At 37.8% G+C, this 16,224-nt stretch overlaps 1 protein-coding gene across 1 annotated transcript in view; it reads left to right on the plus strand.

The window, feature by feature from the left end:
• Positions 1-16,224, plus strand: part of MAP3K5 (mitogen-activated protein kinase kinase kinase 5) — a 101,382-nt gene that overhangs the window by 52,278 nt on the left and 32,880 nt on the right. Inside the window, exons 8-11 of the mRNA XM_067293671.1 lie at positions 1,996-2,108; positions 8,126-8,285; positions 10,871-11,024; positions 14,056-14,163. Of these exons, the coding sequence (XP_067149772.1) occupies positions 1,996-2,108; positions 8,126-8,285; positions 10,871-11,024; positions 14,056-14,163 (535 nt within the window). The remainder of the gene's footprint in view (positions 1-1,995; positions 2,109-8,125; positions 8,286-10,870; positions 11,025-14,055; positions 14,164-16,224) is intronic.

The following is a 16,224-nucleotide window of genomic DNA, read 5'->3' on the forward strand; positions in this document are numbered from 1 at the left end:
GTGAGCAGTGTACAGCTATTTTCCTTGTCTGTGTGTGACATTCTCTGTGTAAATAAAGAATTCAGTTTTGTAGGGCTGTTTCACCAACTGCTTCTGCAAGCACTGTTTTGTCCACTTAAGCTCATCTACACTTCCTTTGCCTGTTTCAGTACTGATCAATACTGTTTACAGCGTGAGTATGCCTATCTATCAACATGCATTAGCAATGCATAATTTATCTTATAATTTTAAAGATTTATGTGTACCTATGCCAGAACTAGAGAAATTTGGGCACTCATGCCAGAAAATAGGCATTATTAGACAAAAATGTGAAAATACAGTCTCCTCTATTTGCAACAAAAATATTTCTTTTCAAGTTTTTTCCTCTTTTTTTCTCCCTTTCTTGATATTGCATGAAGATTGCAGCATGAAAGATCTCTAGGGAAAAAGGAATTCCAATCCCAAAGTTGCTATATTTTTAAACAGAGGAAGAGAAAGTTCTAGCATGAAATGCATTATGCCAGCCAAGTGGTCTCTTCTAACTGTATACACTTAGAATCAAGGAGAGTGGTTTTGATCTTGTTTTTTAATGTATTTTATTTTTTTTACTGAGTGCAAATGTTTTGTTAGTATGTACTTTCTTTATTTTGTTATAACACACAGTGTGAAGGGAATGGCAGGTGATGGAAGAACAGAAGAAATTAAGTCTTTGCTCATCATGCTTTGTTTAGGGTGCTAGACTGTTGTCTAAAGATCAAGTGGCAAGTTCTTGGAGAAGGGCAGAACTGGAATATAGAAAAAGTATATATGTAGCGGATTGACAAGGAGCCTATCTTGCAGTTTTGGAAAGCAAAGTTTATTTTAAAGAATGCAAATCATAAGAGCAGGAAAAAAAAACAACTGGAAAAAAAAAAGTCATATTTTTGGCTTGCTAGGATCAAAACATCATAGCTTTACTTGTGTGTCAGAGCATGGTCTGGAAGCCAAATCTTTAATTTTTGCATAGATTATTTTTCTTGCCTTCCTCATGCATTAGTCGCACAGCTCACTTCATCTTTATGTAATCCATTTGCTTGTTGGGATTTTCTTTTCTCTCTACTCTTGAAAGTAATCAACTTCATTACTTTTACTGTAGTGGAGCTGTTAACTGAATTTCTTGGGCTTCTTACCTCACATATGCTACTTTGTTTGTCCTCTCCTTATAAAGGTATATACAGCCAAACATGTTCCTGTTCTACAAAACAAGTTTAAAACAATGTATATGTGCTTTCACTGTTCTCACTGCGACCTGCATTGCTAATATGGGAATAGTGTCTGCTGTGCTTGTGTGATGTCCATGGACTTCCATTAAGACAACTCTTGGGCTAGGTGAATACCGTTGCCATGCCCTCATTCTCTTGCTCGCTTCTTTTCAAGGAGAATCAAACCTTGTGTAGTCCATTCCTTATGTAAATAGGCCCATAAGACAATGTCAGTGAGATACTTAGTAAAGAATAAAACTTGGACTACCTGAAATCATAGCAAAATATCTTTTGTGTTCCTTGTATTGCTCACTTTCACGCTTACCTGTTTTGATATCCTTCTTTGTCATCGTAGCAGATCCAAAATAGAATCTAAAGTTTCAGGCCAGTGAAAATTCATATATTTAAGAGTAAATTAAAGACTCCATGAATCAATATAACTGTGAAACAGGTCTTTGTTTTACAAGCTGATAGTGTTATTTTTTCTTTAATCTCATTGAAAATTGCAAATCTAATAAAATATTATAACTGTGCTGTGGTGGATGAGTGGTGTCTGTTTGTTGTGTGAGGGGGAAGGAAATGGGAGGAGGATGTATAAATAACAGACTCCTAAGAACAGCTACAAAGCATGTGTGGAAAACAGTAAAATATTTTTGCTTCCACGAATTCTTGCTGTGTAAACAGAAGATAAGCACTTAAAGTACCTGAAAGTATTATTATGTCCCTGTTGGATTGCATTATTTAGAAAGTAAACTTGTATGTTTGTTTTTTCTAGGTTCAAGAAGGCGTTTGAGTCAGAGCCAACATTACAGTCAGGAATTAATTATGCAGTACTCCTCCTGGCAGCTGGACATCACTTTGATACTTCTTTTGAGCTGCGGAAAGTTGGTAATTATAGCTTGCCAATTCACAGTGAAATCTCATTCTAGTGAAAGTGAGACACCACCCATTGTCATAGGGGAAAAAATCTGATGGATGTAGAAGAATGCTTTGATAGTGAGCATGGGAATGTTTAAATTGGTCCCCCTGCCTCCACTGATCCCGCCTGGTGAGGGTGAGTTTAACACTGTTATGAAGAGCGGGTTCCAGTCTCAGGGTCTTAGCTGTTTACCAGAGCTTAGTAAAACTGACAACCCTTCTTTTCAGTGACATCTTTTGTATGAGCCAGAAGAGACACCTGAAGGGGGAATCCTGTCCAACTAGCATTCTTGAAAAATCAGTTCTATAGAACAATGTGAACAAAGTGTGAACAATGTGAACAAAAAGCCCATCCTAAGAGTGGGGCAAAGGCACTTGATTTCTGTTTGGGATGGGCTGAGAAAAGAAAGGGTCATGTTTCTCTTCAAATGCTCTCTTTGAGGTTTCCTGAATTTCTGTGTTACATTGTCCATTTTCTTTGGGATTTTGCTGGATTTGAGGAGAATGCAAAGTCAAGATTATAATAATACCTATATAGAAGGCATGAGAGAAAACACTGAATGCTGCAGTACGTAGTAGCATATCCTCTGCAAGTGGCATTCTTCTCCGTGAATCCATGTAATTGTTGACTTACTTCAGTTCTTTCTTTAACGTTTTATTTCCTAAGGAGATTGTCATGTGAGAAGGAAGCAATATTCTTCACTCCACAGAATGTGGCTGTAATGAACCAGTGCTCTAGGTTAGAAGTTACATGGGCACTACAACTCTGGAAGTAATTTTCTAGGCAGAGTTCAGACACCGTCTATACTGATGTTTTGTTACTTTTTAGAAGAGTTAATGACCAGAAATTGCCAGTTGGGTTGTAGCATTTTACCTACATTAAAGCTCTCTTTTAAACTTAAAGAATATATTATTTTATAATGTTTCCAAATGTTGATTTGGTAAAGTTGAAATGTTTTAGAAACAAATTGTTTTTTCCCAGATTGTTATTGCTTCATTTGACTTCCCAAGTTTTACTTATTCTATTCACGACATGTAAAAGCCAAAATACTTTAATCAACATAACATGACTTTAAAGTGAAAACAATGAAGTAAAACAGTTTGACCTACTGAAATAAAACATTTGTGTAATATTTCTTTTAGCAATCAGCTTTCAAATGTTACATTGATTTGGGATGAAACAGAATGTTAGACTCCCTCACAGGATGCTAACAATGTTATCTGACCATCTGTACTCTCAATTTCTTCTTCTCAAAATTACAATCATGGTTTTGGTCTGTATTGCTCCTATTACAAAAGCTAACTACATAGAGTACTATGATGAGAGGAATCTCTGATTCAGTGAAGACCATTTGGAGAATGGGTCACAGGGAAAGGGGTATTATGTGAATTTCTCTTCTTCACGCTGAGCAGTTTTTTGAGCATGATGCTCAGAGCAAGATGGTTATTTCCATAAAGATAATGGAATTAGAATTAAAATTAAAATTCTCTGGTGGTAGTGAAGGTGTTCATTTGGATGTGCTAGGCTGTGTAGAGTTGCCCCAGCTACTGTGCCCTTCTGTGAGTGGGTGTGATTTCACTTTTGGGGTTGGATAGAATGCTGTCATCACCTACGCTGAAATTTGAGTTCTTGTGTCAGTGTAGGAGGTAAAAATACATACATTTTGTTTTGTACATCGCATCTGCAAATTTTAACTCAGCTGGCCTAATTTTAAATTACAGATAGCTTAGTGAATCTGGGCTGTATTTATTGTGTAGTTTAATTTGAATCCTTCCATTTAAGGAAGCTTCTCAATTGCATGCAGGCTGCAGCCAGTTAGATTTGGACAAGTTGATTTGAGTATTATTTGTAGGGATCAGATGTTTGATGTCTTCTTCCTGTGAGTTTGGCCAGTGTCATTTACCCTATTATATGTATGGAGAACTTTACAGAAATTACTTAAGGTTCCTTATTACTTAAGGTTCCATCCGTGGCTGATAAATGATTTAGTGGAGAAATACTACACTACAACCAGATGCTGGTTGATGGAAGGATGTTTTGAAGATATCGATGTGACAGTCACTTTCACATAAACATTTGCCTGGCCTCTGCTGAAAATCCTTGATACAAACAATCCCTCCTGTTATCTACAGCGTCTAATCTTTTTTCACTGTGTTTATGGGAAATGTCAAGATACTTTGAGACTGTGACTGACTTAGCTGTCTTGAAACAAGATTTCAATCCAGATATAATATGAACCCTGCATGTGTCATTAGTCATTGATTTCTTGGTGATAAGACTTGAGCCCATGTGGATACAGTGAGGTTTGTCAGCTGGCTTGAGTTGTGTTAGGTTCTGAGAGCAATTTAGCATTTTTTTTGTTTTGGACAAATTTTATTTTTTAAACAAAGATAAAGCTAAGCAAAACCACTTGGATTGTTTTGGAAAATCTTTTTTTTTTTGCCCCAAGGTCATATGTTATTCTTTGGTGTCACCTCCTGTTTTGATCTGTGTTCGCGAGACCATTCGTTACTGTTAGTTTGATTTGCCTGGCAGTGCTGACAGTGCGGTGTCCACCCACAGCATTGTTGATAGCATGCAGAATTCGGAGCAGGTCCATCTTCGGGGGGAAGATGAGAAGAGAGGTGAGAAGCAGGTTGAAGTTCTGTCCAGATCACATGGAAGTGATATTAGTAGGTTGGGAAAGGCTACAGAAGGATATGGCAAAACCATACCAGCACTTCTGAGGGTGTATGAGGCTGTAATTAGAAGATACAGATCTGATTACATTTGCAGTAATGTAATAATTCTAGTAAAAGTAAGAATAAGTCCAGTAACCAAAAGAGTTTTTACCCATTTAATATCTGATCAGAAAATTTGCCTTCTAAATTTTCCTAGCTATACTTGACAGAATAATAGTTCGCAATGAAATGATCACATGAAGCTTTAATAAAAGTCCTCTGTATATTTTCTGAACAAGAGGGTTGTTTTCTTAACCATACTGCAGAACTTTGAGACCAAAACATAAATGCAGTACTTTGCATTGGCAATAATGATCTCTGCAGGCTGTGACTTTGGCACACAAAGGATCCAGTAATATGAATTGTTTTGTCAATATTTGAGCAAGGAAAGCATTTATTCAAAAAGCCTTCATAGTTAAAAAAAAAAAAAAAAAAAAGTAATACCTGTTTACTGTATCTTATTTTCTTCACAAACTGTGGGTATGTTCTTGGTATTATAAACATAATTGCTACTCTGTCATTAATGGTTCCTATATTTTTGTTCATTTAATCTTAAAGCACAATATTTTTCATAAAATATACTGGAATTCTGCTTTTTTTTTTTTTTATGAGACTGTTAAGTTTGTGACAGAAGGAGCGAAGTATTTTGTTTTAAGAAAAAAAGACCAAAACACTGGAAAACAAAAAAGCACACCTCTGTAAAACAGAGTTGTTCTCTTTTGATTCCATTGCTAAGGTCTCTGCACTCTGAGTGCATTTTTTAACTTGCTTTTCAGGGGTAAGTTAAAGTTTGTAGGTGGACTTTGTAAAGGAAGGTCAGCAAACTAGAGTGGATTTTAGCACTGAGCCCTTCAGCTGTCTCAGGGGAATATGAAGGGAGGCTGATCCTGTCTTCTTTAAGGTAACAGGACCCAGTCCACTGAATACTTGGTTAAAACTTGCGACTGCTCCAGGCCATGTAGCAGTAGCAGTTACTGTAGTACAAAATATAGGAAGCTTCACGTTGTCAACATTCCCGAACTTGGTGTTCAGATATCACTGATGCTAGTTTTCAGCTCTGTGCTAGGTCTCACGTGTTTATGACAGGGGCACCCATCTATCCCTTCTGCCACTGTCTTCCTGCAGCTCCCCACCCATATCCACTTACCACATCAGCTGGGACTCCAAATCCACACTCTCACCAGCCTTAACCTCCTACTGAGTACTTCTCCCTGTCACGCCAGGATCCCAGCCACTCCCCACATGAGTGGTGCTCTTTCTCAACACCCCACGCTCCCTTTTGTACCTTGGTTTGGCCCTGCCCACACCCGGAGCACTGGGGGCAGTGGAGGCGGGTTCCTGTGGGCACCCTGAAGCATGGACGTGCCTGCAAACCAGAGCCCAGTGCTGCGGCTCGCCGTGATGAACCACTTCTCATCAGCTCCTCAGTAGTCGCTGCCACTGAGAGAGCCACGACCCACTTGCTCAGTGGAGGTCCTCCACGCAGCTGAATTGCTCCCTTCTCCCTTCCCCCCAGCAACGGGATACCCTTGTGAAATGATTCTTGTGTCCCTGCGGATACCACTTCCTTACTTGCCCTGTGGTGAGGCCGTATTCAAAGCCTGTGGAATTTGAGAGGTGTCTGTCTGCTGTTGTCTGTGTCTGTTGCTATCGCATGTGTACACATGTTGGACTTGCTAGCAGAGCCCTTCAACCTTTCAGGAGACTGCTGAATACTCGAGGATCCCGGAGGAGATGAATTTTTCCATTTGCTGTGTTGTGTAGATAAAGCATAGATTTTGGTTTCCAGAACCCAGATGGAGTTAACATAACTTGAATTTCCTCCTCTCTAGCCTACACCACCAACTGTATCATGAAACAAAACATTTTGGAGCCCTCTGTTGTCAATTAGTATGTGTGTGGCACCCTGACTGAAAGCCTTGCAGAGCTACTGTGATATACATAAAAACAGTGACCACCATACATTGTGAAATTAATGGAGATAATGTAACTACCATGGTCTCTCATGAAGATCGTGCTTTGTAAAAGCTATTGCATGTTTTCAGGAATAAATTAACAACCTTCTTTGCTTAAGAAGCAAACAAGTAATGTTTGTAATTAGATTTAAGTGTTATTTTGTTCTGTGTGTTAGGCAAACATGACAACTTCTTGTTGGCAAGAGCACAAGATGTGAAACAGACATGAAATAGGCTATAGACCAGCTGTATTTAAATAAAATGTAAAATTGTCTCCTTTTATTGTCTGCTCTCGATAACAAAATGTAAACAACATGAGGAAAAAAAAAAGTTGTTGACTGAAATGTCGTTAATGTAATGACATCCATTCTGATAAGATTTATTACCACTGCCAGAATGAAGTTTAGTCAGCCATCAAGCAGAGTTAAGGAAAAGATAAATTTTAACACAACTGTTGATCTTTCTTGGGAATACTCAGCCTTAATATCAAGGACAAAGAAAAGTGATGTGGGAGGGAAACTGCCATAGTGGAGGAGTCTGGGGGAAGTGAATAAAAGACTACTGTGGTGAAGAGGCTTGTCCTATACACTCAAGCTCCCTTTTCATTTGTGGGTGATGGTGTAGCCTATCTTGTGTTAGCTATAAACATTAGGCAGCTAATGTGAACTAAAAATCATCCTGAAGGCCACAAGGAAACTTGTAGTTCTCAGAAAACATAGCAAGTCAAGATAAAACCTGAGCCTCTCCATGGTCTTGAGTTGCTGAGGGACGTATGAATATTAATAGATGTCTTTCATTGGGGTAGGACTTGCGGCAATTAAAAGAACATCACTGCTGGAAGAAGCCCAGTGGATCATCTCTCCCTTCTGCATGGGACCTTGTCTATAAAGGTAAGTTTGGGGCTTGGGGCTTGTAAGTCAAAAAACAAAGCAGAAAAAAACATAATAGGTGCCATATTCAGCATCTGTTAAGTTTTTACAGCTATGTTGTGTAGCCTAAGGCCCCAATTTACCTTTACAGATGAGGTCCATGCAAGAACATAGGTAATCTGACTGTGGCCTTGTCCTGACAGTGATGTCTTAAAGTTCCTTTCTTGAGATGCCTTTAGGAAGAGGGGGAGGGAAGAATAGGATCTACTACAGCTTATGATGTTTGGAAGGCATATAAAAATTGGTAAGTATAATTTCCATCTCAATTCATTGAAATGGAGAGGCTACAGTAATTTAGCAGTGAATAGATTGAAATTAGGAAAATATTTATTTTAAAACTACATCGATACATTTGTGTGACCTATTATTCTTGTTACTACAGGGGTAAAGATCAGCAGCCTGCTTGGTAAAAAGGGGAGCTTGGAGAAACTGCAGAGCTATTGGGAAGTGGGATCTTTCTTGGGGGCCAGTATGTTGGCTAACGACCACATAAGAGTGATCCAGGCTTCAGAAAAGCTGTTTAAACTAAAGGCACCAGCATGGTAAGGTGATAAGCAGGATCATGTATGTTGCTGTGTATTAAAGCGTTCAAACTGTCACAGTCAGCGTTATATTTAAATTATTCAGACTTCTATGTATAACTGATATTTATTATTTTTTGTTTTTAATTTGAAAAGTTAGGTGTGTCTCTTTTCCCCAGAAAATGTTGTGTCTATGATTTCGAAAGAAATACTGTCTCACTTTAAAATTCTTCTTTCAGGGCAAAATCTGGTCAATGTGTAATTTTCTGCTTTGTTTTTCTCCCTGTATATGATATCACTTGGTAAAAGAGCAGGTCAGCAATACTTATGAACAGCAAACCTCACAGGAGGTGTTCAGACCTGGTTAAAAATGCATGTTCAGAACATTTTTACTGTTTGGGAGAAATACATGTGCAAATTATATCAAGGAAACTGTGAGGTCTAACCATGTTCCTGAGTCCCTGGAGAGACTTATACCATTAGCAGTTTTTTGGTTTTTTTCACAGCAGCATTTTCCAAATCATAGACTTGAGAGGGATCACAAGAAAATTATCATAAATGTATGTGATAGGAGATAATTTCTCTGGTTGTTAAACGATTTTGCTAGTCTGTGTCTTGTTTCCTTACACTTGCACACAGGCTAGGGATCACTTCCCCTTTTTGCCTTTATTCAGGGACAGATGTGATACAACTTTTTAGTTCAGTGGCTGAGAAGGGTGGACTCACAATTGGCTCTAGCGTCTTCCGAGGGCAAGAGCGTAAGGAGCAGTTACTTGTAGACACTGTATTTCAGGAATTGCCTTGTAGAGGAGGAGAAGTGGTGGGGACACATGGGTTTAGTCACAATTGCATGGATGTTTCTGGGAGTGCAGAGTAAAACAGCTTGGCTAAAAGGGCACAGAAATACCTTGAAATAGTATGAGGGTTATTGCACATACCAGCTGTTTTAAGAACTTGCACACAAATGAGCTGTCTGGTGCAAGTCACATCTGATTGTGATTGAGAACAGTGCAGATCAAAGTCCAATTAATGGAAAGGTTATGTAAATTGAAAGATTCAAGAGAGCCCTGTACACTCATCATCTGTTATGCACAGGCCAAAAGACGTGTGCCCTGACAGCAGGCTCCCAGCACCTGCTCCACTTTGCATATAGGCAGCAAGTTACTTACTCACCAAGGACTGGGATACTGTTAGCTGGGGAGAACCCAGACTTTTCTGACTAAAAAGTCGTCACTCTACCACTCAAAAGAGTGCATGTATCACAATCTATTTATTTTTGTCTTTTTATAAAGACAGAAAAGTCTGTCTCCAGAAGGTGATCAGAGGGGAATGGCATGTATGGAAATGGTGATCCTGTATTGACATAACATAGGAAACACCATCAAAACTGAGAAGTCTGATTTTCTGACCAAATATTTTATAAACATGTTGTGAACAGCCTTTATCTGCAATGCTTTCCATTTTTACTATGTGTTATGTTTTACTAAAAAGCTGGATAGTACTCTTTAGAAGTCTTTTGGTAAAGTTTTCTGGTATTTATAAATGCCTGCTTGTCAGGATTTTATGTACCAGTGCCTTTGGGGTTTAAGTCTGTGGCTTAAACTCTGAAAATACAGCACTCTCGCTTGCTTTTCGGGAAGGATTTCTGTGGTGAGAAATTCCTTCTAGGTCCATTGCCTATTCTTCAGCAGAGCCTTCATGGTGCAAAGGGGAGTAGACGTAGTACCTGTCTCAGGATATCCAGATGGCCTCGGCAGCACAGTCAGAGCATGCACAGCTATGGAGCTGTTCCCAAAAGGCCTCTGAGTTTGCATCTTGTCACTAGCGTAGCAACTACATTTCCAGGATAGTCTTAACTGTGGTAAGATAACTGTGACAAATCCTCTTTAGGCTTGTACATCTCATTGCAGCGGTAATCATGAAAATTATGTAAGATTATGTTTATATCTTTTTTTCAAAAAAGCTAAGAGAAATCAATGTTATGGGGAGGCCCATAAACCAGCCCCAGAAAGAAAAATACCGGAGAAAGGGATGAGCTGCATTTAGGAGAGAGATTCAGCACTGCCGTTATCCTTTCTCTAGTATTGCCAAAAGGCTGCTTAGTGTAGCTGTTGTCTTCTTTATAGTATGATTGCAGAAGCATCATGTTTTAAAAATCTGTGTTAAACAACTTGCAATATAGATGCCATGCAGAATGCAGAATAGGGCACTGGGTTAAACTAGTGGACTTTTCACCTGAGTTTCCCCTTGAGGTTGGTCACAACTGAAACAAGTTTGACATGGGCTCAGTTTAGTCTGTAGGTACAGGATTTAGCTATTTCATGAAGCTTTCATGGTTTAGGATAGTGGACAGTATACGTGATCAGGAACATGTGCGGGAAGGAGTGTCCCAGAACTCATTTATATTTCAGATTAGTAATGTAGTTGCTACATGTCCAGTTTTAAATGGGAAGCTGTTATTATTAAAAGCAATCCTAGAGAACCAAAATCTTACTGGCTGCCTTGGTGTCGCAATGGTGAATGCTTAAGTTGTGATTAAAGGTAGAGAGATTATTATTTACAAATTGTATTAAATGTACTGTCTGTGTCTGCTTGGATAATCACAGGTATCTGAAGTCTATTGTAGAGACCATTTTGATATATCAGCATTTTAAGAAACTGAATCCAGAACAGCATACAGCCAAACAGGAACTTGTTGACTTCTGGATGGACTTCCTTGTTGAAGCCACAAAGACAGATGTGTCTGTAGTTAGATTTCCAGTAAGTGTTTTGTCTTGTTTTGTTTTTTTTTTATTGTGACATGAAGGAAATGAATACAAAGCATGGTTGATAAAAACACTGCTTGTTTGTAGCTTGCCAGGCAATAAGCTCCTTGCCCAGAAGAAATTAATTTGGCCTGCATATTAGACTGGTTTTAATTGACTGCATGTGATTACAGTGGGATTGCACAGACTGTTCCATATCAAAGTAATGAGAGAAAAGTCAAGACAGAGCTTTGTTATTTAGTGATTGCTACCAACAGATATGTTTTTAAAGCAAAATTTTCCATTCTATTCTAGGTGATACTATATTATGTTGTGTTTTAAAGAAAAGAGATTTTATTTCTCTCTCTAGCTCAACAGGCTTTGCATATCCTACTGCTGATAAATTCTGTGTTCTGTCAGAGGTTGAAAATGAACCCAAACAGTCAGAAACCTATTGTTCCTACTATTAGACAATAACTTTCAACAATATTGGATTATATGTATTCATATACTTTCTCAATTTCTCTCACAGATAATTTGCTGAAATTTTTTAAATTTACTAAATACCCTGATGTTCTAAAAGGAGCTGAAAATAGCCTGTAAAAAGATTTTTGTTGCCCATATACGTTATCTATATAAGTAGGGGAAATAATGTCTTGTGTACTCTTTTTTTTTTTTTTTTGGTAACTACTAACAAATACAGCATTTAGTGTTTTAAATAGTAGTCATTGTTGCCCTCCAAATACTTGAAGTGCATATTGATTGTTTTGTACAGTTCTTTTGGCTTCTATGCTTTGGGTTCTGTGTAGGTGGAGTAATAAACCCTAAGGAAGACTGTAGTGTTGAACAGTAACAGCTTGAGACGGTAAAGTGAAAACAGCATGAGACTCTAGGGAGCTTTGTTCTGCTTCTCTGAAGAGAATGGGCCTAAAGTTTTGGAGGGAAGTGAAATAGAAAATATTTTGAACCCTCTGGGACTTGTAAAAGGGAAACCATGTCCTTTTTAGATTTTTGATGATGAAATGTTGCAATTAAATACTTAAAATAGGCTCAGACCTACAGAACTGTCTAAGCCAAATGGCTTGGATTTTTATTTATATCAAGAAACAAACTGGTCATTGAGATAGTGTGGGCCAAAAGATAAACCTAGTGACCACATAATTTGATTATATTGTACAGGAAACTGTTCTGGTATTGCAGACAGAGAAATATGATCTCTTGTATTACAAAACTATATTTGTGCCCATGATTTGCTCTGTATTTGGAAGGAAAATCACACCATTCAACAAGCCAACAAAATGAAACATAGTAACTTTTTTCCCTCCCTTCTCCCAGATACTTACAAATAACTTCTTTTAAAAGAAGAAGTTTTCTGCAGAATCCTTGGCATGAGTTGTTCTCAAAGCCTGAGGGTAAGGACTTCCCCTGGTCATCAATACCAGCTGAGCTGTCAGTTGCTCTCTTAGCTGGTAACTTTGGTATCATTTTTCTCTTTGTAGCCATTAGAGGAAGAAGTAACACACCACCCCAGTTTGTGAGATGATCTAAACCAGATTTTAAAAAGTATTTAAGTGTCTAGAGATGCAGAGAAGCACTTCTGAAATCCCACTAGTCATCATCCATTTACAAAGTTAAAGGCCATTTACAAAGTACTTCTCAAAATTTGGCCTTGCACTTCTGTCATCTGCAAAGTGTGTACACACAGTCATTGACTCTGTAGGAGCTAGTGTGGCTTAGATTTCTGACTACTGGCTCTTTCCAAGAGTTCCTGTTGCGGTGTTTATGCTTTTTGTTAAAGTGACAAAGGGAATTTCTGGTGGCACCCAGAGCGCAAGCAGCTTATTCATAAATCAGCTTCTTGTAGACCAAGTTGCCCCAGTCAATCATTATTTATTTCCCAAAGAAGTTTTTTAAACTCCAGAAGTCAGTTTGGTAGAAACAAAATTATCGAACAAGAAATTCTGCATCTTGGATACTTTGGAGATGGTGTTCGACTGGGGCTTTTATTGGGGGAGGGAAGGGAAGAAGAAAGGAAGGAGATAATCAGGTTGTTAACCAGCTTTAATTCATCCCATCTTCTGAACATTTCTCAGCTAATCATTGGTGGTCAGAAATCTTCCTATAAATGATATAGCGGAAGATAGAGTGACCTTTTCCTGAACTAATACCAATATTTCATGTTCTGAAAATGAGAATGCCTTCTACACAGGCCATATAGATCTGGGGTTTTAGACATCAGATTTTAAGCATTAAAAATCCTTTAAAAAAAAAAAAAACTTAATGAGAAACCACATTTCTTCAAATGGCCAGACTTTGCTGACCTTTTCCTTTTAAGGGAGTGGATCTGTAAGTAATTCTGGCAGAACATTATTAAAGTAGTAGATTGGCTTCATTTACTAAGAAGTGGCTATGTTCGATCAAATCTTTCTGCATTGCTTCCCATCTCTTTTACAAGATTATTCTAGATTTTGTTTCATTTATTTCAAGAAATTTTCTATAATCTTTAGTTGTCAGCCTGAGCTTCTTGCAGTGGTGATTATTGCTCTTGAGAAAATCATTTAATCTAGCTTCTACAGTTCACAGTGGTCTAACTCAAAAGCAGTTAATTCTATCTCTAGAATGATGTGGTGGTTTTTTTGAGCTACCCAAATATGCTTCTACAACAAGATAATAAAGGCACACCCTGACTCCGATCCACATGGGAGATGTCATTCCTTCAAAATGTCATTTGAGAATGCCTTTGTGACAGAAAGATTTCAAAGATTTCTGGTAGTAGTCAGAGAAATCATTTGGGAAAATTAATATATGTGTTTATTGAGTGATACACAATAGACTTGCATAAAAAACTAATTTAAAATTGGCATTTTGTGTCTTAAGTTAATGTGAGCCACACTTAACTAGCCCAGTACCTGAAATTTTATTGTTCATTGTGTTTCCCATGTGGTTGCTGATATGGTGTGACTATAGGAATAATTTTTACTGATTTTAATACTTTATAAATTTTATCTGTCTTGCACTAACTCTTAAAAATTATTTTCTTGTACAAGGTGTTAATATTAGAACCGACAAAAATCTATCAGCCTTCATATCTCTCCATCAACAGTGAAGCTGAGGAGAAGACTGTATCTATCTGGCATGTGCTGCCTGATGACAAGGTATACCATCATGTTGTCTGCAGTTGTAACTTAAATTGTGCAAGGAAAAAAAAAGCATGCGTGTCAACATAAGTCGTATAACATGTAAGCAGTCATATCTAATGATGGATTCTGCAAAGGACAAAGTGTTTTAGTAACATACATAAAGATGTCTTGCACATATGTTGCCATGCATTTTTTTTAATGTAGCATTCTTAATCTTTCTTAAGATTGTCCTGTTGTTTAATGGATCTTTCCATCATTTAAAAAAAAAAAAAAACTTTCAGGTTGTTTTAAACCAATGCTTAGCATACAACAAATCTGTAGCTTAAGATTTCATAAGTAATTTATAATATACTGAAATGACACAAACAATGTAGCATAAACAAATAGAACTTCTTCTTTTTGTACCTGCAGTGTTGCTTGTTATCTGTGGTAAAGGCTTCTTTAATATGAAACAAGTAGTAGAAATTGGTGTATTGAAATAGCAGTGGAATCAATCAAGCGCCGAAGAAGAAATGTTTGGTGGAAGGATGGATAGAAGCTTAGAAGATCTAGAACTCGAAAAAGCTGGGAAGCCCATATGTCAAGGTGTGAGATATGCAGACATATTTGGAAAGGAGCTTAGAAAATCTGGAGATACAAGGGGAGAGGAAAATGTTGAAGGGTTATTGCATTTTGAAATGCTTAAGAAGCAAATTGTTGGTAAGAGTGAGGACAGGGAGGACACCTGAAAACCTCAGAGAAAGAAGGGAGCATGGAAAAATGGGAGGAGAATATGAATAACGAGTGGAAGACAGGTCAGTTGGAGGCAGAACACTGGTGATGGTTTTATTTTTAAGAACTAACACTGTTCATTATTCTTTGGCAACATTTTGTTTGCTTGCAAGATTGGACAGCGAAGACCTATTTTTCAGGTAGTTCATCATTTAGCTTTTGTTCTTGAGTTGTTTTAAAGGAGAAACGTTTTTGTATGTAGGGTATGTGAGGCAGTTCTGCTTGCAATTTTTGTTGTTAATGAGACAATGTAAATGGGCAGTGGCTGAAATAGCATGTTTAGTTTGTAACACAAACTGAAATGTTTGCCCAGATCAATGAATTTCTGTTGATGTGTAGTTAATTCTGACTGGTGTTTTTACAGGTAGGTTCAGCCTGTGCAAAAAAACTAAGAAAATAAGTGTTTTGTGGTTTGGGGTTTTTTTTATTTTGTTTTTTTAAATATAGTAATTTATCTCCAAACAATCTGTTCCATTCTGTTAAGTGGCTTATCTATTGTATAAGAAGGGGCAGAGGAATGGATTGGCAGGGCTATTGAGTCCTGTTCCCCTCTGTTGCAGAAACACTCACCATATGTTTTGCATAATATAATCAAGCTTCATCTGAATGCTTGTTAGGTTTCACAAACAACTGTGTTGGAAAGCGGTTCCAGAATGTCACTGCACTTCTAGAGGCGTCTGGAGTGGCATACTGCTGGTGAAAACGAAGAACGTTACATTAAGTCTTGGAGCTTTCAGTTTGAATTTGTTCATAGCCATTTCATACTCATTTGTTCTTGTACTAACGTGCTCATGTTAAATAGTTCCTTTTCCTCTCTGAAGTTTACCATAGGAGAATCCTAATTTCTCTTAGTGTCTACTTGTTTTTTAGGCAAAACAAGTAGGCTTTGTATATATAGACCATAATGGCAACCCCCTCCCATGACTTCTGTTTATATTCCAGTTTGAGTTATCCTTTCTTGAGCGTGTGCACCCAGACTGTAGACCACATTCAAAGTCTTTTGTGGTGCATTAATGTGTCTTTTAGCTTCTGGAGATCTCTTGCTTGATACTTCCAGCATTGGCCTTCTTCATGAATATCTCATTTGATGGCTCACAGTCATCCTGTGCTTGGGAGAAGGATCTGGATGTATTAGTTTGTACCTGTCTGGTGTTCAGTAGATGGTGACTTCAGCTATCCACAGTTTCTAACCTTTGCTTTGTAGTGTTTTTTCATTTTGCAGTTCTGTTACTCCGTTTTTCAAGGTTCTCCTCCAGTATGGTAAACCAGTTTTTTCCTTATTCTGGCAGTGTATCTCTCTATTTT

The sequence above is a fragment of the Apteryx mantelli genome, chromosome 3 (assembly GCF_036417845.1).
Source record: "Apteryx mantelli isolate bAptMan1 chromosome 3, bAptMan1.hap1, whole genome shotgun sequence".
Taxonomy (NCBI): domain Eukaryota; kingdom Metazoa; phylum Chordata; class Aves; order Apterygiformes; family Apterygidae; genus Apteryx; species Apteryx mantelli.